At 40.2% G+C, this 27,253-nt stretch overlaps 1 protein-coding gene and 1 long non-coding RNA gene across 2 annotated transcripts in view; one reads left to right on the top strand and one right to left on the bottom strand.

The window, feature by feature from the left end:
- The window catches only part of Fam184b (family with sequence similarity 184, member B), a 115,892-nt gene extending 112,028 nt beyond the window's left edge, over nucleotides 1-3,864 (bottom strand). The window contains exon 1 of the mRNA NM_001305171.1: nucleotides 2,622-3,864. Within this exon, the coding sequence (NP_001292100.1) occupies nucleotides 2,622-2,768 (147 nt within the window). The 5' untranslated portion in view covers nucleotides 2,769-3,864. The remainder of the gene's footprint in view (nucleotides 1-2,621) is intronic.
- On the top strand, nucleotides 228-27,253 carry LOC120096619 (uncharacterized). The gene is made up of 3 exons (XR_005493285.2): nucleotides 228-2,625; nucleotides 4,287-4,431; nucleotides 27,071-27,253. It is a non-coding gene; the product is annotated as an uncharacterized LOC120096619 (long non-coding RNA).

Here is a 27,253-nt window from a genome sequence, read left to right as displayed (position 1 = left end):
ACCATGAATCATGATGAAAGAATATTAATAATCATCTGGATTAAATTCACCCATCGGGCTGAGGATTTAGCTCAGTGGTAGAGCGCTTACCTAGGAAGCGCAAGGCCCTGGGTTCGGTCCCCAGCTCCGAAAAAAAAGAACCAAAAAAAAAAAATTCACCCATCAAAGAAAAGCTCATGGAAATAACTAAATGCGCAAATGTAGAAAATATGCACCATACAAATAGTAGGCAAAAGACCCTACAGAGTAAGGACCAATCATGACTGGTAATGGAGAACAGACTCTGAGAAATAATAATCATGCACCAGGGACGGTGTTCACCTTCTGTATTGCTGGGTCTTCATGGCTTAGCAAAAACAGGTGTTCCATAAATATTACTGAATTGAATAACTACTCAATTACATTGAAATGATCTATTTATGTGTTTGACATATCACAAAGGAAGGGCTATATTTTTGTGAGGGTTTCTATTGCTGTGATAAACACTATCAGCATAAGTGACTTTGGAGAGAAAAGGGCTTATTTCATCTTGTAATTGGTAATCCATCATCCAAGGAAGCCAGGGCGAGGCAGAAACTGAAGCTGAGGCCATGGAGGGGTGCTGCTCATTGGCTTGTCCAGCCTGCTTTCTTATAGTACCCATGACCACCAGCCCAGGAATAACAGCACCCACACACACCTAGACATGCCAACTGTAATTTTACACTACAGACTCGCCTACAGGGAAATCTTAGAGACATTTTCTCAGTTCAGAGTCCCTTTTTCAAAATGACTCTACTAGTCGAGGCAGGACCTGCCTAGGATTTGTTGCACCAATATTCATTATATGGAACTGGTGAGATGGCTTAGTGGTTAAGAATATTTGCTGCTGTTACAGAGGATCTGAGTTTGATTCCCAGCAACCACATTGGGTGCCTCACAGTCACCTGTCACACCAGCTCCCTGAAATCCCACATCTTCTGGCTTCCATGGGCACCCATCCAATGTGGTATATGACACACATGTACACATAGATAAAAATGATGTTCAATACTTTAAATACAGCAGGCACCCCATAAATCACCACTATCACAAGTCAAGGATAATTCTTTCATAAATTTGCCCTTCTTTCTGCACACACTGCCATGGCCTTTGCTCCCCACTTTCATAGAACTCATAATTTGAAGTATCACATGTAGCTTCTGTTATGTGTTTTTAATTGTTCTTGCTATTTCAAATCTTGCGTCCCTTCCAACAAAACAAACACTTTAGCATTTTGAAGACAAGGAAGGTGCTGGATACTATAATTGCTTTTTCGGATACTTAAATCATTTTTATATAATAAACTTAAAGAAGTTTTTTTTTGAGCGGCACTGTTAGACAACTGTAGGCTAGACATCATGGCACAAGTCAAGGCTTCCAAGAGATGACTGTCTGGAGACAGGCTCATATGCAAAGACTGTGAAGATGGCAATGGGAGGTCAGGAGAAGAAAGTTAGTGTGGTTCTGTTTGAAGCCTGTGTTGTATTCCTTTTGGCAGAGCAGTGTGTGGTAAGGATGCCTATCCCGTGCTCCAGGAAAGTGGGTATGCAAAGTAAGAGGAAGATGTTTAGGGAAGAAAGCAGAGGGGCCCTTCATTATACTCTAGGACAAAAGCTGGAGCTAGTCTTTACTGGTTGGCATTGTGTTAGGAGTAGAGGCCAAATGGAAAACACCAAGTAAACAATGAATTTAAACCACTCAAACTCTACAAGAAACCCATCTCTATAGATGTGGGGGGGGGGTGGGAATCTGTGAGTTGTTCCTAATTGGGAAATTGCCAGGGATTAACCTGCATTGGCAGCATCTCAAATACACTTGCTGGATATATTCAACAGAGATCCTGAGATGAAGTAGGGATATGGGCTGGCTGACCTCCCAAGGTCTTTTCCGCTACCACAATCATATACGGAACCCTACTTTTTCCCATTTATGATCCTACACATGCCTGTAGTCCGTTTGATAGTAAGTCCCCTGGGCAGCCTTCCAGGGTTAGTACGATGCCACAAAAGGCTGTTAGCACTCAACAAACGACTCAAATATTTGTTGAATGAAGGGATAAATGAATCGTATTTAAATAGGTCTCTCATGAGCTCCCCAGCTGTAGAGAATAAAATCACAACATTCCAGGCATGATGATGGTTTGAAGGTTTGAACAGAGCTAGCAAGGAAACGTGATCTCTCTCTCTCTCTCTCTCTCTCTCTCTCTCTCTCTCTCTCTCTCTCTCTCTCTCTCTCACACACACACACACACACACACACACACACACACACACACACACACACACACACACACACACACACACACACACACACACACACACACACACACACACTAACCCTCTAGCCTTGTGAAAACACAGCCCACCTGCTCAGCCGGCAGGCTGCTGCAGGAGTTTCCTTGGCAAAGAATCTTGTCTGCTGCTTCTAAATGCAGTCTCCAGAAGGTCACTTCACCAGATATAGAACAGCTTCCCTTTTGGTCTCTAAGACAAAGTTTGTCCGGATTCAGTGCGGGTCTCCCCTGGGGTGCTTCTACACTCCCGCCCCAACACTGGGTGCCTCTGGCGCACAGCTGGTCCGCCCGCAACACCCCGCCTTACCTTGGTGAGCTGAGCGATTTTCTTGCACATTTTCACGTGCATCTCAGGATCGCAGTCCATTCTCCAGCCTGAGCCACCGCGGGCGTCGGCTTTAGAGCCGGCGCAGGTTCCTGGCGGGTGAATTTTGCTGTTGAGGGCTGATGCCATCGCTTTAAGCAGCCCTGCACTGAAATGCTCTGACTCCCGTTCTCACTGCTGGCTGTGTGCACGTGCGTTCGAGCACGGGGCGGGAGAGCTTTCTCCAGAGAGGTGGCACTGCAGTCCTGCCAGCACAGCCGCGTGGCTCTCTTTCCGGAGGTGTCTCCTTCCCGGGCCCACTCGCGCACCACCTTCCTCTGCTCGTGCTCGTTCGCGGGCTAGCTGGCTCACGGGCACCCGCACCCTGCAGCGTAGCGCTGGCGCCTTGCACGTGAGGTTTACCATCTGCGGATGCTTCCGAGAGGGTGCGGGCTACACCTGCAAGAGGACAGCTTCGGAGGGGTGTTGGGGGACCAGGGGTTGCGCTGGACAGTTTTTCCCCTTGGGCAATTGGGTGGCACGGAGCTTCCAACTCCACTGTGAGCGATCCAGTCAGAGGTGGATAGCTCATTGAGCCAAGAGGAGGAAATGCTATCTTTAGTCCCTAGCAGACCCGCAAATCAGAATGAAAATATTCAAAAATGCTGTGGTAGTAGATGGGACAGGTGAGACAGCGGTCTAATTTCTGCAACCTTGATGTTTAGAGTTGAGGGTGAAGATAGGACGCCTTCAGAATGCTGAAGGGCGGGCATGGGAATAAGAGAGCTAATGGCTGATTCTAGGAGGTTGTGATCTGGAGCTCAAAGTGGGATAGCTGGAATCTCAGAACTACACGGTGGGACTAATTGGAAGTCCCCTACCCGACCTTGGATAGGAACCTGGTCAGCAACAAATGCCAGAGATCTCCCAGCATCGTCCACTCAAAGGTCACTAGTGACCGAAACTTGGGGGTTGGGGTGAGCACATAACTCAGAGTAGGGAAAGGGTTAGCGACAAGGAGAAAGAGTCCTGTGAGAGCTAGAAAGGGTGGTAGTGAGAAAAGAAAGCGCTAGGAGCATCTGATGGGGCTGAGAAGCCAAGCCTACCCAGTTAAAGTGAAGGGGCACATCAAACATCAAACATCAAACATCAGACAGACCCGAGGCTAAATCTTGTCACATTCTGAAGTTGCTGCCCTAAGTTTGAGAAAGGAGGTAGGTAGGAGCCAAAATTCTTTGTCTTCCTTTGGTTTTAAAGAATAGACTTTGAAAAACAAGACAGAACCCTGGTCAGATTTTTCTGAAGTGGGAATAGTGCCATTATTATGAGTTTGCCTGGCTAATATATTTTATTTTATAAACTTCTTGCCCTCCAGGTGCCAATACTCGTTTTTATAGGTGATGAAAATTAACTATTTGGTCAGGTGGTTCTAGATAGCAGTTGGGCGTGAACTGGGGACACAGACAGCACTGCTGTGAACTCCTATCCACCTCACCAGGCGTTACAGAGGAGCAACCAAGAAACCCTTAGGCGGATCTCACAACTCCTTGGGGCAAAAATTGCTGGTGTTCAGAGTCACGAGAATCCATGTATTAAATACAAGCTCCCCATTTATGTCCAAATTGTACAGAATGCCATTTTTAGTATATAAATAATATACTTTTACAGGAATGCAAGCACTGTGCAAATGAGAAGAAAATTAACCTTCATGTAACAAGAAAATTGAGCCATAAATTACTCACTGTGTTGGATTATCAGATCGCTGGTCCCCTGACTCATGGTATTTGAGTGAGAATGCACGCTTGCCACATTGGTGAGTTTCCTAACACAAAAGCCCCTGAGTGTTGCATTGCCATGATTTATATACCGAAAGGTATATAAATTTAATTTAATTTCATCCACTTCATTTCCTCTTCGCATCAATGTCAAGAAATTAAACCAGTTTTTAAAATGTGTTGGGACTGGGTATGGTGGCTGAAATTCAAGCCCTCTGAGCCAGGACCAGAATGTCTCACTCTTCTCTTCCATGGGGGCTACAAAACAGATCACCTTGTCACAAAATGGCAACATTTGCATTGAGACTTCATTAAGTATATTCATATTATAAGTCATTTTGTAATAAAATGTGTTGAGGCAAAAAATACAATCAGGTTATATAAAATATTAATGTGATCATTAGGAGGACCACGATATGCTTTGGAAACAGCCTCCTGTAAGTGTTTGGTAATATTGCTTCCTGCTTCCCACCTTAAAATTGTGGTAGTGGCAATAGGCATGGAACCCAGTGATAAAAGGAGAGTCAGGCACACTGGCACAAGTGTTTTCTCAGCGCCAGTAACACAATCAGTTTGCAAAGTACACTTGACTTTAGAGTACTTTGGAAGGAATGAATCTGGCACTATTATAGTCTTCTTTCTGGCCTTTTTCTAGAATTCAAATAAACCAAACTCTCAAACACCCAAAGGGTGAATGGACCTTAAGTTCTGTTTGTAATAAATGCTCCTCACTAAATAGAAAAGCAAATTTCTCATATTTCTACCCCCAAAAGGGTGAAGCACATATTTTTGATAGACATATAACTGTGGTAAACAACTTAGCCTTTTAAACAAAGGTAACATTCTGTATATGAAGTAAAAAAAAAACTTTTAACATAAAATGTAGATTTTATGGGGAATTCTTTTTTTTTCTTTTATTGGATTTTTTAAATTTACATTTCAAATGTTATTCCCATTCCCAGGTTCCGAGATGTAAGCCCCCATCCCATCCCCCTCTTCTTCTATAAGGGTGTTCCCCTCCCCATCCACCCTCCCTTTCTGACCCCCCACTGCCGCCAACATTTCCCTACACTGTGGGGGCTCCAGCCCAGGCAGGACCAAGGGCTTCTCCTTCCGTTGGTACCTAACAAGGCCATCCTCTGCTACATATGCAGCTGGATTCATAATCAGTTCATGTATAGTCTTTGGGTAGTGATTTAGTCCCTGAGAGCTCTGGTTGGTTGGCATTGTTGTTCTTATGGGGTTGCAAGCCCCTTCAGCTCTTTCAGTCCTCTCTCTAATTCCTCCAAGGGGGATCCTGTTATCAGTTCAATGGTTTGCTGCTAGCATTAGCCTCTGTATTGGACATGGTCTGATTGTGTCTCTCAGGAGGCATCTATATCCAGCTCTTGTCAGCATGCACTTTTTAACTTCATCAATCTTACTTAGATTTGGTGACTGTATGTGCATGTCTCTATCTATCTATCTATCTATCTATCTATCTATCTATCTATCTATCTATCTACTTACCTATCTACACACACACACACACACAGACACACACACACACACACACACACACACATTTTTTGTTCCCCCTTTTAAGAAGGAGTGAAGCACCCACACTTTGGTTGTCCTTCTTGAGCTTCATGTGGTCTGTGGATTGTATCTTGGGTAATTTGAGCTTTTAGGCTAATACCCACTTATAGGTGAGTGCATACCATGTCTGTTTTTTCTGTGATTGGGTTACCTCACTCAGGATGATATTTTCTAGTTCAATCCATTTGCCTATGAATTTCATGCAGTCATTGTTTTTGATAGCTGAGTAGTACTCCATTTTCTGTATGCAGCCCTCTGTTGAAGGGCATCTGGGTTCTTTCCACCTTCTGGCTATTATAAATAAGGCTGCTATGTGGCTAACATAGTGGAGCATGTGTCTTTGTTATATGTTGGAGTGTCTTTTGGGAAGATGCCCAGGAGAGGTATAGCTGGATCCTCAGGTAGTGCAATGTCCTTCTGAGGAACCTCCAGACTGAGTTCCAGAATGGTTGTACCAGTTTGCAATCCCTCCACATCCTCGCCAGCATCTGAGTTTTTGATCTTAGCCATTCTCACTGGTGTGAGGTGAAATCTCAAGGTTGTTTTGATTTGCATTTCCCTGATGACTAAGGATGTTGAACATTTTTTTTTTTCTCATAGCCAAAAGCTAGTTTCAGAAAACAGCCATGGCATTTGTCTTTTAAATACACTAAAAGAAATAATCCTAATATTTTACTACGCAGTAGAATATACATCTGTGTTTATTGTTTGCTTACTACTTGGGACCAATCCAAATTACTTTTTTTTTTATTAACTTGAGTATTTCTTATATACATTTCAAGTGTTATTCCCTTTCCCGGTATCCGGGCAAACATCCCCCTCCCCCCTCCCCTTCTTTATGGGTGTTCCCCTCCCAACCTTCCCCCCAATGCCGCCCTCCCCCCACCAGTCTAGTTCACTGGGGGTTCAGTCTTAGCAGGACCCAGGGCTTCCCCTTCCACTGGTGCTCTTACTAGGATATGCATTGCTACCTATGAGGTCAGAGTCCAGGGTCAGTCCATGTATAGTCTTTGGGTAGGGGCTTAGTCCCTGGAAGCTCTGGTTGCTTGGCATTGTTGTACATATGGAGTCTCGAGCGCCTTCAAGCTCTTCCAGTTCTTTCTCTGATTCCTTCAACGGGGGTCCTATTCTCAGTTCAGTGGTTTGCTGCTGGCATTCGCCTCTGTATTTGCTGTATTCTGGCTGTGTCTCTTAGGAGCGATCTACATCCGGCTCCTGTCGGTCTGCACTTCTTTGCTTCATCCATCTTGTCTAATTGGGTGGCTGTATATGTATGGGCCACATGTGGGGCAGGCTCTGAATGGGTGTTCCTTCAGTCTCTGTTTTAATCTTTGCCTCTCTCTTCCCTGCCAAGGGTATTCTTGTTCCCCTTTTAAAGAAGGAGTGAAGCATTCACATTTTGATCATCCGTCTTGAGTTTCATTTGCTCTAGGCATCTAGGGTAATTCAAGCATTTGGGCTAATAGCCACTTATCAATGAGTGCATACCATGTATGTCTTTCTGTGATTGGGTTAGCTCACTCAGGATGATGTTTTCCAGTTCCAACCATTTGCCTACGAATTTCATAAAGTTGTTGTTTTTGATAGCTGAGTAATATTCCATTGTGTAGATGTACCACATTTTCTGTATCCATTCCTCTGTTGAAGGGCATCTGGGTTCTTTCCAGCTTCTGGCTATTATAAATAAGGCTGCAATGAACATAGTGGAGCACGTGTCTTTTTTATATGTTGGGGCATCTTTTGGGTATATGCCCAAGAGAGGTATAGCTGGATCCTCAGGCAGTTCAATGTCCAATTTTCTGAGGATTCTCCAGACTGATTTCCAGAATGGTTGTACCAGTTTGCAATCCCACCAACAATGGAGGAGTGTTCCTCTTCCTCCACATCCTCGCCAGCATCTGTTGTCCCCTGAGTTTTTGATCTTAGCCATTCTCACTGGTGTGAGGTGAAATCTCAGGGTTGTTTTGATTTGCATTTCCCTTATGACTAAAGATGTTGAACATTTCTTTAGGTGTTTCTCAGCCATTCGGCATTCCTCAGCTGTGAATTCTTTGTTTAGCTCTGAACCCCATTTTTTAATAGGTTTATTTGTTTCCCTGCGGTCTAACTTCTTGAGTTCTTTGTATATTTTGGATGTAAGGCCTCTATCTGTTGTAGGATTGGTAAAGAACTTTTCCCAATCTGTTGGTTGCCGTTTTGTCCTAACCACCGTGTCCTTTGCCTTACAGAAGCTTTGTAGTTTTATGAGATCCCATTTGTCGATTCTTCATCTTAGAGCGTAAGCCATTGGTGTTTTGTTTAGGAAATTTTTTCCAGTGCCCATGTGTTCCAGATGCTTCCCTAGTTTTTCTTCTATTAGTTTGAGTGTGTCTGGTTTGATGTGGAGGTCCTTGATCCACTTGGACTTAAGCTTTGTACAGGGTGATAAGCATGGATCGATCTGCATTCTTCTACATGTTGACCTCCAGTTGAACCAGCACCATTTGCTGAAAATGCTATCTTTTTTCCATTTGATGGTTTTGGCTCCTTTGTCAAAAATCAAGTGACCATAGGTGTGTGGGTTCATTTCTGGGTCTTCAATTCTATTCCATTGGTCTATCTGTCTGTCTCTGTACCAATACCATGCAGTTTTTATCACTATTGCTCTGTAATACTGCTTGAGTTCAGGGATAGTGATTCCCCCTGAAGTCCTTTTATTGTTGAGGATAGCTTTAGCTATCCTGGGTTTTTTGTTATTCCAGATGAATTTGCAAATTGTTCTGTCTAACTCTTTGAAGAATTGGATTGGTATTTTGATGGGGATTGCATTGAATCTGTAGATTGCTTTTGGTAAAATGGCCATTTTTACTATATTAATCCTGCCAATCCATGAGCATGGGAGATCTTTCCATCTTCTGAGGTCTTCTTCAATTTCCTTCTTCAGTGTCTTGTAGTTCTTATTGTACAGATCTTTTACTTGCTTGGTTAAAGTCACACCGAGGTACTTTATATTATTTGGGTCTATTATGAAGGGTGTCGTTTCCCTAATTTCTTTCTCGGCTTGTTTCTCTTTTGTGTAGAGGAAGGCTACTGATTTATTTGAGTTAATTTTATACCCAGCCACTTTGCTGAAGTTGTTTATCAGCTTTAGTAGTTCTCTGGCGGAACTTTTGGGATCACTTAAATATACTATCATGTCATCTGCAAATAGTGATATTTTGACCTCTTCTTTTCCGATCTGTATCCCCTTGATCTCCTTTTGTTGTCTGATTGCTCTGGCTAGAATTTCAAGAACTATATTGAATAAGTAGGGAGAGAGTGGGCAGCCTTGTCTAGTCCCTGATTTTAGTGGGATTGCTTCGAGTTTCTCTCCATTTAGTTTAATGTTAGCAACTGGTTTGCTGTATATGGCTTTTACTATGTTCAGGTATGGGCCTTGAATTCCTATTCTCTCCAGGACTTTTATCATGAATGGGTGTTGAATTTTGTCAAATGCTTTCTCAGCGTCTAATGAAATGATCATGTGGTTTTGTTCTTTCAGTTTGTTTATATAATGGATCACGTTGATGGTTTTCCGTATATTAAACCATCCCTGCATGCCTGGGATGAAGCCTACTTGGTCATGGTGGATGATTGTTTTGATGTGCTCTTGGATTCGGTTTGCCAGAATTTTGTTGAGTATTTTTGCATCGATATTCATAAGGGAAATTGGTCTGAAGTTCTCTTTCTTTGTTGTGTCTTTGTGTGGTTTAGGTATAAGAGTAATTGTGGCTTCGTAGAAGGTATTCGGTAGTGATCCATCTGTTTCAATTTTGTGGAATAGTGGATAATATTGGTATGAGGTCTTCTATGAAGGTTTGGTAGAATTCTGCACTAAACCCGTCTGGACCTGGGCTCTTTTTGGTTGGGAGACCTTTAATGACTGCTTCTATTTCCTTAGGAGTTATGGGGTTGTTTAACTGGTTTATCTGTTCCTGATTTAACTTCGGTACCTGGTATCTGTCTAGGAAATTATCCATTTCCTGAAGATTTTCAAGTTTTGTTGCATATAGCTTTTTATAGTAAGATCTGATGATTTTTTGAATTTCCTCTGAATCTGTTGTTATGTCTCCCTTTTCATTTCTGATTTTGTTAATTTGGACGCCCTCTCTGTGTCCTCTCGTTAGTCTGGCTAAGGGTTTATCTATCTTGTTGATTTTCTCAAAGAACCAACTTTTGGTTCTGTTGATTCTTTCTATGGTCCTTTTTGTTTCTACTTGGTTGATTTCCGCTCTGAGTTTGATTATTTCCTGCCTTCTACTCCTCCTGGGTGTATGTGCTTCTTTTTGTTCTAGAGCTTTTAGGTGTGCTGTCAAGCTGCTGACATATGCTTTTTCCTGTTTCTTTCTGCAGGCACTCAGCGCTATGAGTTTTCCTCTTAGCACAGCTTTCATTGTGTCCCATAAGTTTGGGTATCTTGTACCTTCATTTTCATTAAATTCTAAAAAGTTTTTAATTTCTTTCTTTATTTCTTCCTTGACCAGGTTATCATTGAGTAGAGCATTGTTCAATTTCCAAGTGTATGTGGGCATTCTTCCTTGATTGTTATTGAAGACCAGTTTTAGGCCGTGGTGGTCCGATAGCACGCATGGGATTATTTCTATCTTTCTGTACCTGTTGAGGCCCGTTTTTTGACCAATTATATGGTCAATTTTGGAGAAAGTACCATGAGGAGCTGAGAAGAAGGTATATCCTTTTGCTTTAGGATAGAATGTTCTATAAATATCCGTTAAGTCCATTTGGCTCATGACTTCTCTTAGTCTGTCTACATCTCTGTTCAATTTCTGTTTCCATGATCTGTCCATTGATGAGAGTGGGGTGTTGAAATCTCCCACTATTATTGTGTGAGGTGCAATGTGTGTTTTGAGCTTTAGTAAGGTTTCTTTTATGTATGTAGGTGCCCTTGTATTTGGGGCATAGATATTTAGGATTGAGAGTTCATCTTGGTGGATTTTTCCTTTGATGAATATGAAGTGTCCTTCCTTATCTTTTTTGATGACTTTTAATTGAAAATTGATTTTATTTGATATTAGAATGGCTACTCCAGCTTGCTTCTTCTGACCATTTGCTTGGAAAGTTGTTTTCCAGCCTTTCACTCTGAGGTAATGTCTGTCTTTGTCTCTGAGGTGTGTTTCCTGTAGGCAGCAGAATGCAGGGTCCTCATTGCGTATCCAGTTTGTTAATCTATGTCTTTTTATTGGGGAGTTGAGGCCATTGATGTTGAGAGATATTAAGGAATAGTGATTATTGCTTCCCGTTATATTCATATTTGGATGTGAGGTTATGTTTGTGTGCTTTCATTCTCTTTGTTTTGTTGCCAAGACGATTAGTTTCTTGCTTCTTCTAGGTTATAGCTTGCCTCCTTATGTTGGGCTTTACCATTTATTATCCTTTGTAGTGCTGGATTTGTAGAAAGATATTGTGTAAATTTGGTTTTGTCATGGAATATCTTGGTTTCTCCATCTATGTTAATTGAGAGTTTTGCAGGATTCAGTAACCTGGGCTGGCATTTGTGTTCTCTTAGGGTCTGTATGACATCAGTCCAGGATCTTCTGGCCTTCATAGTTTCTGGCGAGAAGTCTGGTGTGATTCTGATAGGTCTGCCTTTATATGTTACTTGACCTTTTTCCCTTACTGCTTTTAATATTCTTTCTTTATTTTGTGCGTTTGGTGTTTTGACTATTATGTGACGGGAGGTGTTTCTTTTCTGGTCCAATCTATTTGGAGTTCTGTAGGCTTCTTGTATGTCTATGGGTATCTCTTTTTTTTAGATTAGGGAAGTTTTCTTCTATGATTTTGTTGAAGATATTTACTGGTCCTTTGAGCTGGGAGTCTTCACTCTCTTCTATACCTATTATCCTTAGGTTTGATCTTCTCATTGAGTCCTGGATTCCCTGTATGTTTTGGACCAGTAGCTTTTTCCGCTTTACATTATCTTTGACAGTTGAGTCAATGATTTCTATGGAATCTTCTGCTCCTGAGATTCTCTCTTCCATCTCTTGTATTCTGTTGGTGAAGCTTGTATCTACAGCTCCTTGTCTCTTCTTTTGGTTTTCTATATCCAGGGTTGTTTCCATGTGTTCTTTCTTGATTGCTTCTATTTCCATTTTTAATTCCTTCAACTGTTTGATTGTGTTTTCCTGGAATTCTTTCAGGGATTTTTGCGATTCCTCTCTGCAGGCTTCTACTTGTTTATTAATGTTTTCCTGTGTTTCCCTAAGGGAGTTCTTCACATCTTTCTTGAAGTCCTCCAGCATCATGATCAAATATGATTTTGAAACTAGATCTTGCTTTTCTGGTGTGTTTGGATATTCCATGTTTGTTTTGGTGGGAGAATTGGGCTCCGATGATGCCAAGTAGTCTTGGTTTCTGTTGCTTGGGTTCCTGCGCTTGCCTCTCGCCATCAGATTATCTCTAGTGTTACTTTGTTCTGCTATTTCTGACAGTGGCTAGACTGTCCTATAAGCCTGTGTGTCAGGAGTGCTGTAGACCTGTTTTCCTGTTTTCTTTCAGCCAGTTATGGGAACAGAGTGTTCTGCTTTCGGGCGTGTAGTTTTTCCTCTCTACAGGTCTTCAGCTGTTCCTGTGGGCCTGTGTCTTGAGTTCAACAGGCAGCTTTCTTGCAGCAGAAAAGTTGGTCTTACCTGTGGTCCCGAGGCTCAAGTTCGCTCGTGGGGTGCTGCCCACGGGCTCTCTGCAGCGGCAGCAACCAGGAAGACCTGTGCCGCCCCTTCCGGGAGCTTCAGTGCACCAGGATTCCAGATGGTCTTTGGCTTTTTCCTCTGGCGTCCGAGATGTATGTGCAGAGAGCAGTCTCTTCTGGTTTCCCAGGCTTGTCTGCCTCTCTGAAGGTTTAGCTCTCCCTCCCATGGGATTTGGGTGCAGAGAACTGTTTATCCGGTCTGTTTCCTTCAGGGCCGGGCGGTGTCTCTGGCAGGGGTCCTGCCGCTCCTGGGCCCTCCCCCACGGGAGCCCAGAGGCCTTATACAGTTTCCTCTTGGGCCAGGGATGTGGGCAGGGGTGAGCAGTGTTGGTGGTCTCTTCCGCTCTGCATCCTCAGGAGTGCCCACCTGACCAGGCGGTTGGGTCTCTCTCTCACAGGGTCTGGGCGATGTTGAACATTTTTAAAGTACTTCTCAGCCATTTGATATTCTTCAGCTGAGAAATCTTTCTTTAGCTCTGTACCCCATTTTTAAATAGGGTTATTTGGCTTTCTGGAGTCTAATCTCTTGAGTTCTTTGTGTATTTTGGATATTAGCCCTCTATCAGATGTAGGATTGATAAAAATCTTTTCCCAATCTGTTGGTTGCCATTTTGTCCTACTGCCAGAATGTCTTTTGCCTTACAGAAGCTTTGCAGTTTTATGAGGTTCCATTTGTTGATTCTTGATCTTAGAGTGTAAGCCATTGGTGGTTTGTTTAGGAAATTTTTCCCAGTGCCCACGTGATTGAGACTCTTCCCCACTTTTTCTTCTATTAGTTTGAGTGTATCTGGTTTGATGTGGAGGTCCTTGATTCACTTGGACTTAAGCTTTGTACAGGGCGATAAGAATGGATCGATTTGCATTCTTCTACATGCTGACCTCCAGTTGAACCAGCACCATTTGTTGAGGTTTTTTTTTTCCATTGGATGGTTTTAGCTCCTTTGTCAAAAATCAAGTGTCCATAGATATGTGGGTTCCTTTCTGGGTCTTCAATTGTATCCCACTGATCTACCTGTCTGTCTCTATACCAATACCATATACAGTTTTTATCACTATTGCTCTGTAATACTGCTTGAGTTCAGGGATAGTGATTCCCCCAGAAGTTCTTTTATTGTTAAGGATAGTTTTTGCTATCCTGGGTTTTTGTTATTCCAAGTGAATTTGCAAATTTTCTAACTCTATGAAGAATTGAGTTGGAATTTTGATGGGGATTGCATTGAATCTGTAGATTGCTTTTGGCAAAATGGTCGTTTTTACTATATTAATCCTGACAATCCAATTTAATGGAGACTTCTTATCCCGTTTCATGTACTACTAAAGCCGCAGGGACTAGAATAGTATTTAGCATACCACTATTAGGTTCCCAAATATTTACCGAGTGGCTAAAAAATGAATATTCTTCTACAAGAAGTGGTATTTTCAACATTAGTACATGAATCATATAGATCATGATTTACAATCTTATAGATGCGCTTAATGTCACTAATCATGGAAATATAAATTAAAGGCACTTTATGATGCTCCTATACCACTTAGAACGTATAAAATAAACAGCGAATGTCCACTAGAATGTGTAAAATAAAGAGCAAGATATAAAGTGTTTACAAAGGTACATATTAAAGTGGGCTTTTATGTATTACTGATAGAGGAGTAAAATGATGCCATCAGTTTGGAAAGTGTATGGCAGTTTTACTACAACCAAAGCACACATCACTCATGATGCCAGTTTGACTCCTTGGTTTAATACAAAAGTAGTGAGGGTACACTTCCACAAAGTCATAGGATGCTCATGACAACTTTATTTGTAATAACCCAAGCTTGTTAAGAACACCAGTGGCAGGAGCAGGTAAAAGATAAATGAATTGTAGTAATCTATATGATATATTAAAGGAATGATGAAGTGGAATGTTGAAGGAAGATGACTACAATACGTCACATAGTATATGGCTCCAATTCACACGAAGTTTGAGGAAAAAGAGAACTGATTGACCTTTATAAAAGTAGCTACTTTGGAATTCTGTGGAATCAGACATTTTTGTGCTATATTCTGAGTGTATGTATCTTGAAATAATCTTGACATTATACATTTGTGAAGAAGCACCAAGGATTAAGAGGTGTGGTTTACAAAAACCCATTTTTCATTTCATGCCTGTAAGGCAAATATGCCTTTGGTAAATTATCATTTGAAATTATTATTATTTTGTATTTCTCTTATTCTTCATGCCTGATCAAGTGAAAGACATTTGTTAGTCTTTATAAGTTGGACTGAATGACTAAGCTGTGTTGAATAAGGAGATCTTTCTCCTTATTCAGGAGGTCTTTCCTGTTTGAATCTCGTCTTTATGAACCTGGATAGTATCCATAGCTTTTCTTCTCCTGTGGAAACAGAGGCAAAACCTCTTTCCCAGCGTAACACATATCCAGGTTTCTGTTCTGAGGAACATACACCACGTGATATATTATACACGTCGACACAGCTTTAAATCATTCAGGCTGATTTAATTCAGCAGGTCTCTATTCACTGTTTCTCCACAGCCGCTGTTCCTTTCTCACTAGCATTTAAACTATTTTAAAGTTAATAAAGTATCTTTGGGGCAAATCTTTATTTCACCTTTCTGTTTATTGAGTACATCTTTAAAAGTGCAATTAGATCTTTTTATAACTGCTTCTCCTGTAGGAGTGTGTGATATACCTGTAATAGGCTTTATGATTGTACTATGCAAAGAACTGTTTTATTATACTAGAGACATATGTTAGAGCATTGTCAGTCTTAATTTGTAAAGATATCCCTATAATAGCCATAACATCTAATGAATGTATAATTCCAGAATCAGCCTTTTCAGAAATTAAAGCAGTTGCCCATTGTAATCTATGGTATGGGGCACATATTTTAACTTTTCAAACTCTGCAAAATGAAATATATCCATTTGCCAAATTTCATTTCTTTGGGTATCTGTGGTGTTTTGAATATGCCTGACCCAGGGAGTGGCACTATTAGGTGTTGCCTTGTTGGAGGAAGTGTGTCACTGTGGGGTTGGACTTTGAGACCCTTCTAGCTGCCTGGAATACAGTCTGCTCCTGGCTTCCTTTGGATTAAGATGTAGAACTCTCAGCTGCTCCAGTGTCATGCCTACCTGGATGCCACCATGCTATCTGCCATGATGATAATGGACTGAACCACAGAACCTGTAAGTCAGCCCCAATTAACTGTTGTTCATTATAAGAGTCGTCTTGGTTGTGGTGTCCCTTCACAGCCATAAAACCCTAACTAAATTGCTCTGGCAGGCCTGACCATGTTTTTGTTTGGAAGAATGTGGATTTGGGAAATACTTTAAGTAGGGCTTGGCAGATCATCCTAGTAGGAATATGGAAGGGTGATTTGAACTGTGGAAGCTTGGGTCTAGACGTGTCTAAGGAGGATTTTAGTATATGGCCAAGAGACTGATCTTGTGATATTTTGTTGAAGAATGTGGCTGCCTTTTGCCCTTGTCTGAAAAGTCTGCCTGAGGCTAAGGGGAAGAGAGTCAAATTAATTGTATTGACCCAGAAGTTCTCAAAACAAGCAGTTTAGACTGTGCTGTGATTTAGTCTCATGAAAAGTGTTTTTGCTGAAGCATAACAATCTTTAAAAGAAAAAAAATACAAAACGTAAGGTTCAAGTAATAAAAGGGCATCAGGAAGTGCAATGGAGCTAAATCTTGTGTTCCACGAGATAAACATATTAAGGGAAAAATTACTTTGGGGCAAGATCCCACACAGCTAAGCTTATTGTTTATGTATTTGCCATTGAACAAAGAATAGTTATACCTAGGCGTTACTATTATCTGGTTATTGTTTTCATTTGGACTTTTAATCTGGAATGAACTACAACCCAGAAATGGAAGACACATGCTTTTGATCTGCATCTTGAAGAACTGTGGTCATGGAAGGATTACCCTGGCATAGTGGTATACACCTTTAATCCCAGGAGATACAGGCAAACAGATCTCAAAAGGCCAGCCAGAACATGGTCCAAGTAGATAAAGTAGATAAAGTAGGTCCGGGTTTGGTGGTGCACACCTTTACTCTTAGGACACAGGAAACAGAGGCACGTAGATTTGAGTTCAAGATCAGTTTACAGACCTTGAATTTACAGAACAGCCAATCTTAGGCAATGTAATTGAACAATGGGGGTGGGTGGAAGCATGTTCTAGCTCCAGCAAACAGCTGAACTTGGCAGTTTTGGCCATGTGGCTCTGGCTTTAGAATCAAGAATAGAAAGGACTACTGGGACAATTGATGCTGGCTAGCTGGAGCTAAGAAATTAGCAGTGATTAAGAAGAGACCAACATCACTCTAGTGAAATTATCTGGGAAGTGTTTTCTGAGAGCACAAAGAAGCTGTGTTCCAGAGATAGCCAAGGTTGTACCTCGTGCTGCAGCTGGACTTAGTAATGCATAAGAATTTCCCAGGTGGTACTGGGTTTGAAGGCATGAAGGGATGAGAGAAAACAACTGAGTCTTGGCACTATGAGAGCCAGGGAAGGTGAAGGGCTGTGGTGAAAGTGAAGCCTAAGTTGCAGTTGATGGCCTTGGACTGAGGGGTCAGGCAAAGAAGTTTAGGCTTGGCACCCTAAAGGGAGCCTACATGAGGCTAATGGTAAAGCCTAGTTGCAATGAAAAGCCCCAGTGTCTCAGAGATGCCAGTACCATGGGATGACCACCAGGAACAGCAGCAGCAATGTGGTGAGTCAACCAGATCTTAGAATGCTACAGAGGGCAGAGTTGGTAATATGACCCAAGTCCTTGAGAGGAGCCCAGAAGATCATGTGTGGATCCCAGACATTGGAACAAGAGGCCGTAGAGTTGATGTTGCCTTGAATACCCCAAGATGTTATAGATGTTAGAGCTGTGGGCTATCTGCTGAGGAAAGGCGCTAACAGGGAATAGAAACAGCCCAAAGAGAATGAACTTCGTTGCTGCTGAATGGCAGATCTGCTAACAGTAGCCAACAAAGATGAAAGGAGTTGGAGATCTGAAGAGTTCTTTTACATCAGACATTGGAGTTTGCCCGCTGGCTTTTGGTCTTTTTTTTTTTTTTTTTGTATTTCCTCACTATGATGCTGCTTTGGAATGATAATATATATCCTGTGATGATGGAGGTATGTGATCTGCTTTCTGATTTTGATTTTATAAGTGATTGGATGAATCTCAGAGGAGACTTTGAACTTTAAACATTTTTAAGACTGTTTATAGACTGTGGAACTTTTGAATTTGGACTAAATGTATTTTGCTTTATGCTTTGGCTAGGTATGCCCCCCTCCCCACTCCCATAGACTCATGTGTTTGAACAATCTTGTGGGAGCCAGGGCATGGAATGTAGTGGTTTGAATATGCTTGGTTTATGGAGTGGCACTATTAGGTGTTGCCTTGTTGGAGGAAGTGTGTCATTGTGTGGTTGGGGTTTGAGAACCTTCTCCTAGCTGCCTGGAATACAGTCTGCTCCTGACTTCCTTTGAATGAAGATGTAGAACTCTTAGCTCCACCAATGCCATGCCTGTCTGGATGCTGACATTCTTCCTGTCATGATAGTGGACTGAATCACAGAACCTCTAAGCCAGCCCCAATTAACTGCTGCTGTTTTTTTTTATTTTTATTAAGAGTTGCCTTGGTCATGGTGTCCCTTTACAGCAATGGAAATCCTAACTAAGGTAGTACCTTTGGGTTGCTTCCAGAAAGTAATGGAGTTGTGTTATACAAAGAACAAGTAGGGCATATCTTTATAATTTCCTTGCTTGCTGCCAAGTGATAGAAAAACCTTTCCTTAAACCTTTGCTGTTAACTTGGTGTTTGTTATGAAATTCTGAGCCTTTAAGCACATTTTTTGTCAATAGCTGATCAATTACCATGTACTATAGGGCCTGGTAGAACTGTATGAAATCTGATATGAGCTAGATACAATGGATGGTTTCTATTTCTGATTACTTGTTGTAGTTGAATACATAGCAAAGTTAATTCTGAATCCTCCAGAATAAAGTCAGCAGTTTCAATATGTAAAACAACACTTTCTGTATATTGAGCATCAATAACTTTATTAAGAGATTTAGGAAAATCTAATAATAACATAAAAATGGCACACAGCTCTGATATTTTAATTGAGTCATAGGGGCTTTGAGTCACTTTATTTTTCCTGATTTATAGTTTACCTTTCCTGATTTATTTGCATCACTATAAAATGTAGGGTCTCGAGAAATGGGGCCATTTTTACAATATGTAGGAGAATCCAATTAGTTCTTTTTATAAACTGAAGTTACTTGCTTTGGGATATTTGTCGTTAGTCTCTCTCTCAAAAAATTACTGTAAGCTTTTTGCCACTGTTCATTTTCTGCCCCGTGAGGCAATTTCAGCCTTAGTAAAAGGTACCACAACTTTATTAGGAATTCCTACTTATTGATGAAGTTTTTCCTTTCCTTTCAGAATCAATTCAGAAGCCTTTTATACATATATCTTTAACTTTTTATTTTGTGGTGTGCTAAAAATATCCATTCTAAGATATTATATCTCTCTGCATAAGAATTCCTATGGGAGACTGAGTAGAAGGCATAAAAACTAAAATATAATCAAACTTTGGATCTAATTGATCCACATGAGAATCCTGTAATATCTTTTCTACCTGAACCAATTCTCTCTCAGCCTCAGCTGATAATTTTCTTGGACTATTTAAGTCCTTAACACCTTGTATGATTTGAAATAAATTACTTAGCTCTTGAGTAGTTAATCCAATTATAAGCCATAGCCAGTTAGTATCTCCAAGCAATAATTGAATATCATTAAGAGTTTGTAATTGATTTTTCCTGATTTGTACTCTCTATGGTTAAATTTTCTGTAAATGTATCTTATATTCTAGATAATTGATAGAAGCTCCTCTTTGTATTTTTTCAGGAATAGTTTTTAATCCCTAGCAAAGCAAAATTCTTTTTACTTTGTCAAACATTTTTTCCCTAGAGTATCTGTGTCTGAATTGTCCAGTAGGATGTCATCCATATAATGATAAATTTTGGATTGAGGAATCTGTTTATGAATTATTTCTAATGCTGTTGTATCAAATATTGACACAGTGCTGGACTATTTAACATTCCTTGTTGGAAGAACTTTCCAGTGATACCTTTTAATAGGTTGAGCAACATTATAAGTAGGCACTGTAAAGATACCTTTTAATAGGTTGAGCAACATTATAAGTAGGCACTGTGAAGACAAAGTTTTCTTTACTCTGTTCTTGTAAAGGTATAATAAGAAGCAGTCTTTTAAATCAATCATTGTAATAGATCATCCCTTAGGTAATAAAGAAAACACAGGAATTCTAGGCTGTAAAGAGCCCATTGGCTGAATCATACTATTTATGGCTCTTAAATCTGTTAACAGTCTCTATTTTCCAGATTTCCTTTTAATGACAAATATAGGAGAATTCCAAGGACTGGTTGATTCTTTGATAAGTTGAGCATTTAGCTGCTCCTGTACTAGCTGTCCTAGCTCCTGTAATTTTTCTGATGTCAAAGGCCATTCTTTCCACTCACACAGATTTGTCAGTTAACCATTTTAGAGGTAGGTTGGTTGGTGTCTTTGAAAGACCAACAGCTGTTGTGTCCTGCTTATGTACAACCTGAATGGTCTGTGACTGTTCTTAACAATGCATTTCAATATTTTTCTCAGAAACATTATTTTATCGTTTGTTTCTGAGATTGGAGGAATGCTTATCTCTCTCTTCCATTGCTGCAACAAATCATGTCCCCATAAATTCATGGCTATATTGGCCACATATGGCTTTAATTTTTCTATTTGTCCTTTTGGCCCTATTCACCCATCTTGCACTTTGTTTCACCAGAGATTAAGTTTCAATCCCTAGAAGTTGAATATTTACTTCCTGAAGAGAGCAATCCAGATGCCAATATTTTGGTGAAATTATTGTTACATCTGCTCCTGTGTCTACTAAATCTTCAATTTCAATGTCATTTATTTGTATTTTTAGCTTTGGTCTCTGATCATTTATAGCAGTTTGCCAAAATATTTTTTTGTCTCTCCCGAATTTTTTGTTTTATCTCCTGAAGAAGCTGTTCTGACTTGATTACATTCAGAGCAGTGTTGTTTTTAACATCAGGTACTAAATCATATATATATATATATATATATATATATATATATATATACATATATATAAATCATATATATTATTTACATTCCAAATATTGCTCCCATTCTGGTCCTCCCTCACGGAGTTCCTCCCTTCCCCCTTTCACCTCTGAGAGGACAGCTCCCCTATTCAAGTCCCACCTCCTGTACCAAGTCTCTACAGGATTAGGCATATCCCTCCCACTGAGGCTAGATGTGGCAGCCCTCTGCTACATAAGTGTCAGGGGCCTTGAACGAGCCCTTGTTTGCCTTTTGGTTGGTGACTCAGTCTCTGGAAGCTCCCAGAAGTTCATGTTATTTGCTCTGTGGATGAGTTTCCTGACACTGACCTGGAATGACTGAATCCAATTTAATATGAGGAGGGGCTACAGGAGGCCCCTTAGGGTGTTTCCCAGTAGCAAAGACATACCTTGCTTGTCCTTTATTGGTCTGCATTCATAGTCCAATGTAGGCCTATGCTGTACCTTCTGCATACTCCAAAAATCTGGGGCCTTCTTTATGAATTTATCTCTAGAAAAATAACATTGTTTCTTGGAATGTCTTACCTACAGTCTCTTTACATATGACTTGTTTACCATAATTAAAACATCTGTCATTTGGGATTTCTTAAAACTGTTAGAAATTATTTCTCCTATCAAAGTAGCATCATAAACATGAGATCCAATATTGCCATATTTCTAATCCATTCATTTATTGGTGATGATCTTGCCTTCAAAAACCTAATCACCCTTTTGTATTCTGAATTAGCATTTTCTTTTTTTTTTTTTTTGGTTCTTTTTTTTTTTTTTTTGGAGCTGGGGACCGAACCCAGGGCCTTGCGCTTCCTAGGTAAGCGCTCTACCACTGAGCTAAATCCCCAGCCCCTGAATTAGCATTTTCAAAAGACAAAGATTTGATTAATATTTGTCTGACTTCCAAATCTGATACTATTCTATTTATAGCTGAAGTCATTCTTTGCAAAAAAAAAAAAGTGAAGGTTTATTTTGGGCCTTGCATAATTTTAGTAAATGACATAACTCTTTTTCCTGATTCTTCAATATAAACAGAAACCCTAAAATAATGTCCTTTCTGATAACATTTTGGAAGTCACCAAGGAGTATTTCATTCTGATATAATTTTCTTTTTTTATGATATGCCTGACTTAATGTTTTACTTTCTGAATTTTGTGCAAATTTTTACATTAAGAGTAAGAATTCTAAATTTCTCCAGTAGCTCTTTCCGGTTATTTCATGAATGTAGTATGCTTTCCAATGTTTCTGGGAATATCATAGAGTCTTTGACAGTTTTATGTTAAGCTTTGGTGTTGGAGGTTCCTCAAATGTCTAGTGATTCTTAGTTGAAAGTCTACTTTAAGTTCAAATGACTGTAAGTTGTGTCATAATGAGCAGAGTTTGTAGTCTTTGGATCTCACTGTAGCAAACAGTTAAATGTTGAGTTAATTTTTTACTGCTCATCTTTTCTGGATGGGTTAGGCATGTCTGGGTATATACACTCATAAAGCCTGGTAGAAAATGCATGCAGGCTCACAATGTTCTTAATACTGGTATTCTCAGGTGTCTTGTCCTCAGCATAGCTTTGGTACTGTCTTTCAGTTCTCAGATTTGTTTGGTTCCGTTTCTCCAGAAAATACGCCTTCTGTAATTTGCTAGAAGGAGTTAGTTGCCCGGTTAAAGTTAGGCAAAAAATATTTTCAAAAAATGCCCCTGCTTTTAATGTTGCTCATTTCTACTTTCAGTTGTCCCTTTAGTCTTTCAGTGTTGTGGAAAGCAGTACTTGTCTTCTATATTTGTAGACTTTTTTCTTTTTCTAAACACTCATCTTTGTTATTTTTAAATTGTATGCGTTTGTGTCTGTGTCTGTGTCTGTGCACAAGAAGACATTGTATCCCTTGGAGACAGTTTACAGGAGGCTGTTAGCCACTGGACATAGGTGAGAAACCAGACAAAGGTTGTCTGTCAGAGTGCTCATCACCAGCGGTCATCTCCCTAGCTCCTTGTAGACTTTTTCTGCTGTGAAAACTAAATGAGCTTAGCTGCTGGAAAACTGCTACATACACTTTTTTCCCTAAAAGAACTCTAAACTGACCTTTTCCTCTATAAAGAAAATAAGTACACTAAAAGCCCACAAATAAGGATCAATAAAACACAACCACTTCTCTGTACAACTGAGGACAGCTTTGTGAAAATTAGAAACGATGGTTAATGTAGATTATTTTGGGACAGTACCATGTCTCTTCAATAAAGTCTCTGTTCTGCAATTAGGCCTACTCTTTAACCCTTCAACAATTCTATCTTTGGGGCAACTATGCATGCACTTTTCTTACTAATAATTAAGTATTTAATGACATCAAGCCAAACACAATGCTATTCGAATTGTCTTAGTTGGGTTTCTATTCCTGCACGAACATCATGTCCAAGAAGCAAACTGGGGAGGAAAGGGTTTATTCAACTTGCACTTCCTCATTGCTATTCATCACCAAAGGAAGTCAGAACTGGAACTCTAGCAGGTCAGGAAGTAGGAGCTGATGCAGAGGCCATGGAGGAATTTTACTTACTGGCTTGCTTTCTTATAGAACCCGAGACCACCAGCCCAGGTATGGTGCCACCCAAAATGGGCTAGGTCCTTCCCCCTTGATCACTAATTGAGAAAATGCCTTACAGCTGTATCTCCTGGAGGCATTTCCTCAAGGGAGGCTTCTTCTCTGTGATAACTCCAGCTTGTATCAATTTGACACTCAAAACCAGCATATTCACAGGGTTTCCAGTTAACATAGAAGCCAGTGAAATCTGATTTTTAGATAACTGGTTTTTTTTTTGTTGTTGTTGTTATATCTCCCTTATGTCATCATTTGCATGACAATCTATTGTGGGGGCTATTTGTGGACCCACCAGAGGTATAAATAATGACATTGAGTCTTTTATATAATTTAAAGCTTAGGCCTTTTGCTGAGGGTGGGAGTTCGAATCAGTGTGAAATCAGAGTCTCAGGCAAGGGTGCAGGTGGAAGCTGACAGGTGACTCAATGTTGTTCTGAAGCTGCATTTGGAGACAGCCTTCAGGTTCACTTCTTTTCAAGTCTCTCTCTCTCTCTCTCTCTCTCTCTCTCTCTGAGTTCACCTCAGCCTTTTATTGGTTACACATCTCCTTTTTATACGATAATACATAATCAAAAGCCTTCTCATTATTTTCCTCAAACTCATTATTTTCCTGAAAACTCCATGTAACTATGTCACCAGAAAGCACAATGCACACACAAAGTCACAGGTCAGTGTCTGCAAAAACAAGTTATACATTAATGTTTAACTCTCAAAAAAGTCTTCAAATCGCAGGTCATCTGGGCAAAAACTTGTGGTTACAGCATTAGCATAAGAACAAAAAGGATAATGTTAACATTTTTAGCTTGTCTATTCCTCCAATTTATTGAGCTCATCCTAGTATCTATTTCTACAATGATTTTCAAACTCTTTTTCATATGCAATATTAATTCCTCTTGCAGCTTCCCCCAGGGCTCCTTCACAAACCTGAATTCTATCTCTTAGAACTAACTGTACCCTAGTTCCCTTAGGCAGGTGATGCCAGGGGGTGAAGTCAGTATGTTCCAATCTTCCTGGGGAGGTTGGTTCACGAATCCTATGACTCCCTTGTGGGGTCCAAACTCTTCAACACACTCTTTATCTTTTATATTATACATATATCTTCTAGTTTTCCCCAGCCATATTTCTGGATCAAACCTTCTATTATTGGAGATCTCTTCTTGTGGGGGCTCTCGCCATTGCTCACTAATCCAGTAGATCAATCATTTCTTCCTCTATCTTGTCTCTCATACTTTTTATGCCCATCTCTATCCTTAGTGACCTAGACCCAATGTTCCTTTCCCTTGGGGATCTTCATTTCTCTTAGCTACTAAAACTTCAGGTCTCTCAAAAACATTTCCTGCTTCAAATATTTCCTGGTACAACTTGATCATCATGAGTTGGCTAAAACAATTAAGGCAGTCAGCCTCCACATCCAGAAATCCCTTGTCCCCCTATGCCTGGGTTGACTGCTTGAATGGCCAGAGCCAGAACAGTTTGTTCCAAAGACACATCAGAGCCATTTCTTTCTCTAGTAATGCCCGAAATCCCTTTCCCAGGACATTTTACCAGAGTTGTATTTGAGGACAAATATGGTATAGAAAAAGGCAAAACAGACAAACATACAAGAAAAAGCAACATCATCTGTATACTAGAAATCCAGGGATGCATTATTCAGGTTGATAGTGCTCCATAGCCCAAACTGTGTCATTTAGTCATGTACCTTCCAGCCTTCTGCTGGGCCACGGTTTAAACTTAACCCAATTATTCAAGCCTATAACTTGCCATGAGGCTATATCTCTCTGGTCCTGTCTATTCCCCTCCTTGTCTGTTTTCAATTCTGTCATATCTACTTTGGTCCCCCTGCATCACTCTCTCTGCCTGGAAGTCCCACCCTCCTCCTTCCTGCCCTAGCTATTGGCTGCAGATCTTCCTTACAACTCATCAGCAGCAAGACAAGCTCAGACATATCTCTAGATTGTCTTTAGGTAGGCGAGGAAAGGATGAATATTTACAAAATAGAAAGCCTGATGATGGGCCATAGAAATGACAACACCAAAATCCTGCCAGTAGTTAGCTCTCTGCCAGTATAGAATCAACAACTGAAAATACAGCGACACACCTTAAATACAATGTGAGAAAAGGTCATTCCCAACAACAGTCAAACTGATTTGTGTGTACTATATTTTCTCCCCTAAACACTTTATTTTTATTTGCTAAGTTTTGCAACCTGGCCCATTTAAAGAAATGCATATACTAAGTAAATGTGATCAACATAGTCAAGTTATGTCCCAAGAAAGAAATTTGGCTCTGAATCATAGCTTTCAGCCACTACAAAGTCATCTTCAAGTCATAGGAATCTAGGGTCCAACATCTAACATACTTAATTAAATTTCCCCAAGAAATTCCTTGGGTTGAGGCCAACGTTAATAGCCTTAAATGAATAAAAGAATGTTGATTCTTTACGTAGTTGTTGTTCCCTTATTCATGTCAATAGAGTAAATACTCTGCCAAAATGTTAGCTTGTTAAAGGTATAATTTAAAAGTCCTATAGGGTCTCATTGGTGGAAGTTTATACCCTTGTACCCTTCCTGAAGTGTTCACAAAGGGAAGTTGTTTTTATTGGACTACTGTCTATAGTGTACTATAAAACAATTGGTGTTGGATTGTCGAGTCCTGATGCACAGCATAGATGGGAATGTAATATTTGGCATATCCAAACCTCACTCTCCATCCCTAACATAGAAATGACAAACCCTACCTACTCCTTAGTTTACTAACTTCATGGATCTAACTAGGTATAGCACTTTGGCTGGTTTGCTGGGAACTGCTTTAATCTTGTTAGGCCAAGCAAGATTCTGATCTACTGGAAGACTACTGGTTAAATATGGCCTAACTGCAAGCAAACCCAGGATTCGCATGTCACATTGCAATCATCTAAGTTTTCTCACATAACTTGCTCCAATTTGAGTCAACATACAATTCTAGTCCAGTCTTCCTGCTATGTTGTTATTTTTACATTATTATTATTATTATTATTATTATTATTATTATTATTATTATTATTATATCCCAAATCAGACATTCTTTTTCCTTATCTCATTGACATGCTCTCAGCTCATGAGAAATAGTAGGCAGTTAGTGAAATATCATTGAGGTCTCCTTGTCCTGACTTTCTTCTTGGTCTTACTCCCATGCGAGGGTTGTAACCAATTACAACCATGTGAAGGTTTCACAATTGTAACCAATGCAAAAAGTCCAACCAATTACATACAATTATTAAACTTTATTTTTAGATATGAGTCACAATAGGAAATTTCCCTGGACAAGACCTATGTGTTGGGATCAAGACTGATTAAAGGCTCTCAGCATCCCTGATGAAAGAACAAAGGGAATATTAGTTCTGTGTCCTTGTCTAGGAGCAGACTTGGCAAGATCTGTTCTGCTGCTGGGGCTAGAGCCTCTAAGGAGTTATGGCTTTAGCTCCAGGGAACTGACTCCCTCTAGCCCCCTGTACAGACTAGAGTTATTAATCCCAATGCTTGGTCTGTGATGGACTTGAGATATCCTATATATTCCTTAAGTAATATTGCTTGTACAAGATCTCCTAATCCTAAACTTTCTTTGGTTCTTTCTTCCAGGAAGAATGACCTGCTGGTTCAGGTTACTACCATTTGTATTCCTCCAGGGTATGGCTTTTCCCTTTTCAGGAAACAGATGAGATTAAGCCATGATTATGAACTTCTACAATCCAAGATTATCTGGACTGCTTCAACAAAAGACTATTGATTGCCATTAATAAAGATGAAACATCTAGAAATGCA

The sequence above is a fragment of the Rattus norvegicus genome, chromosome 14, assembly GCF_036323735.1.
Source record: "Rattus norvegicus strain BN/NHsdMcwi chromosome 14, GRCr8, whole genome shotgun sequence".
NCBI lineage: Eukaryota > Metazoa > Chordata > Mammalia > Rodentia > Muridae > Rattus > Rattus norvegicus.
This window is presented reverse-complemented; position numbering and strand designations above follow the sequence as displayed.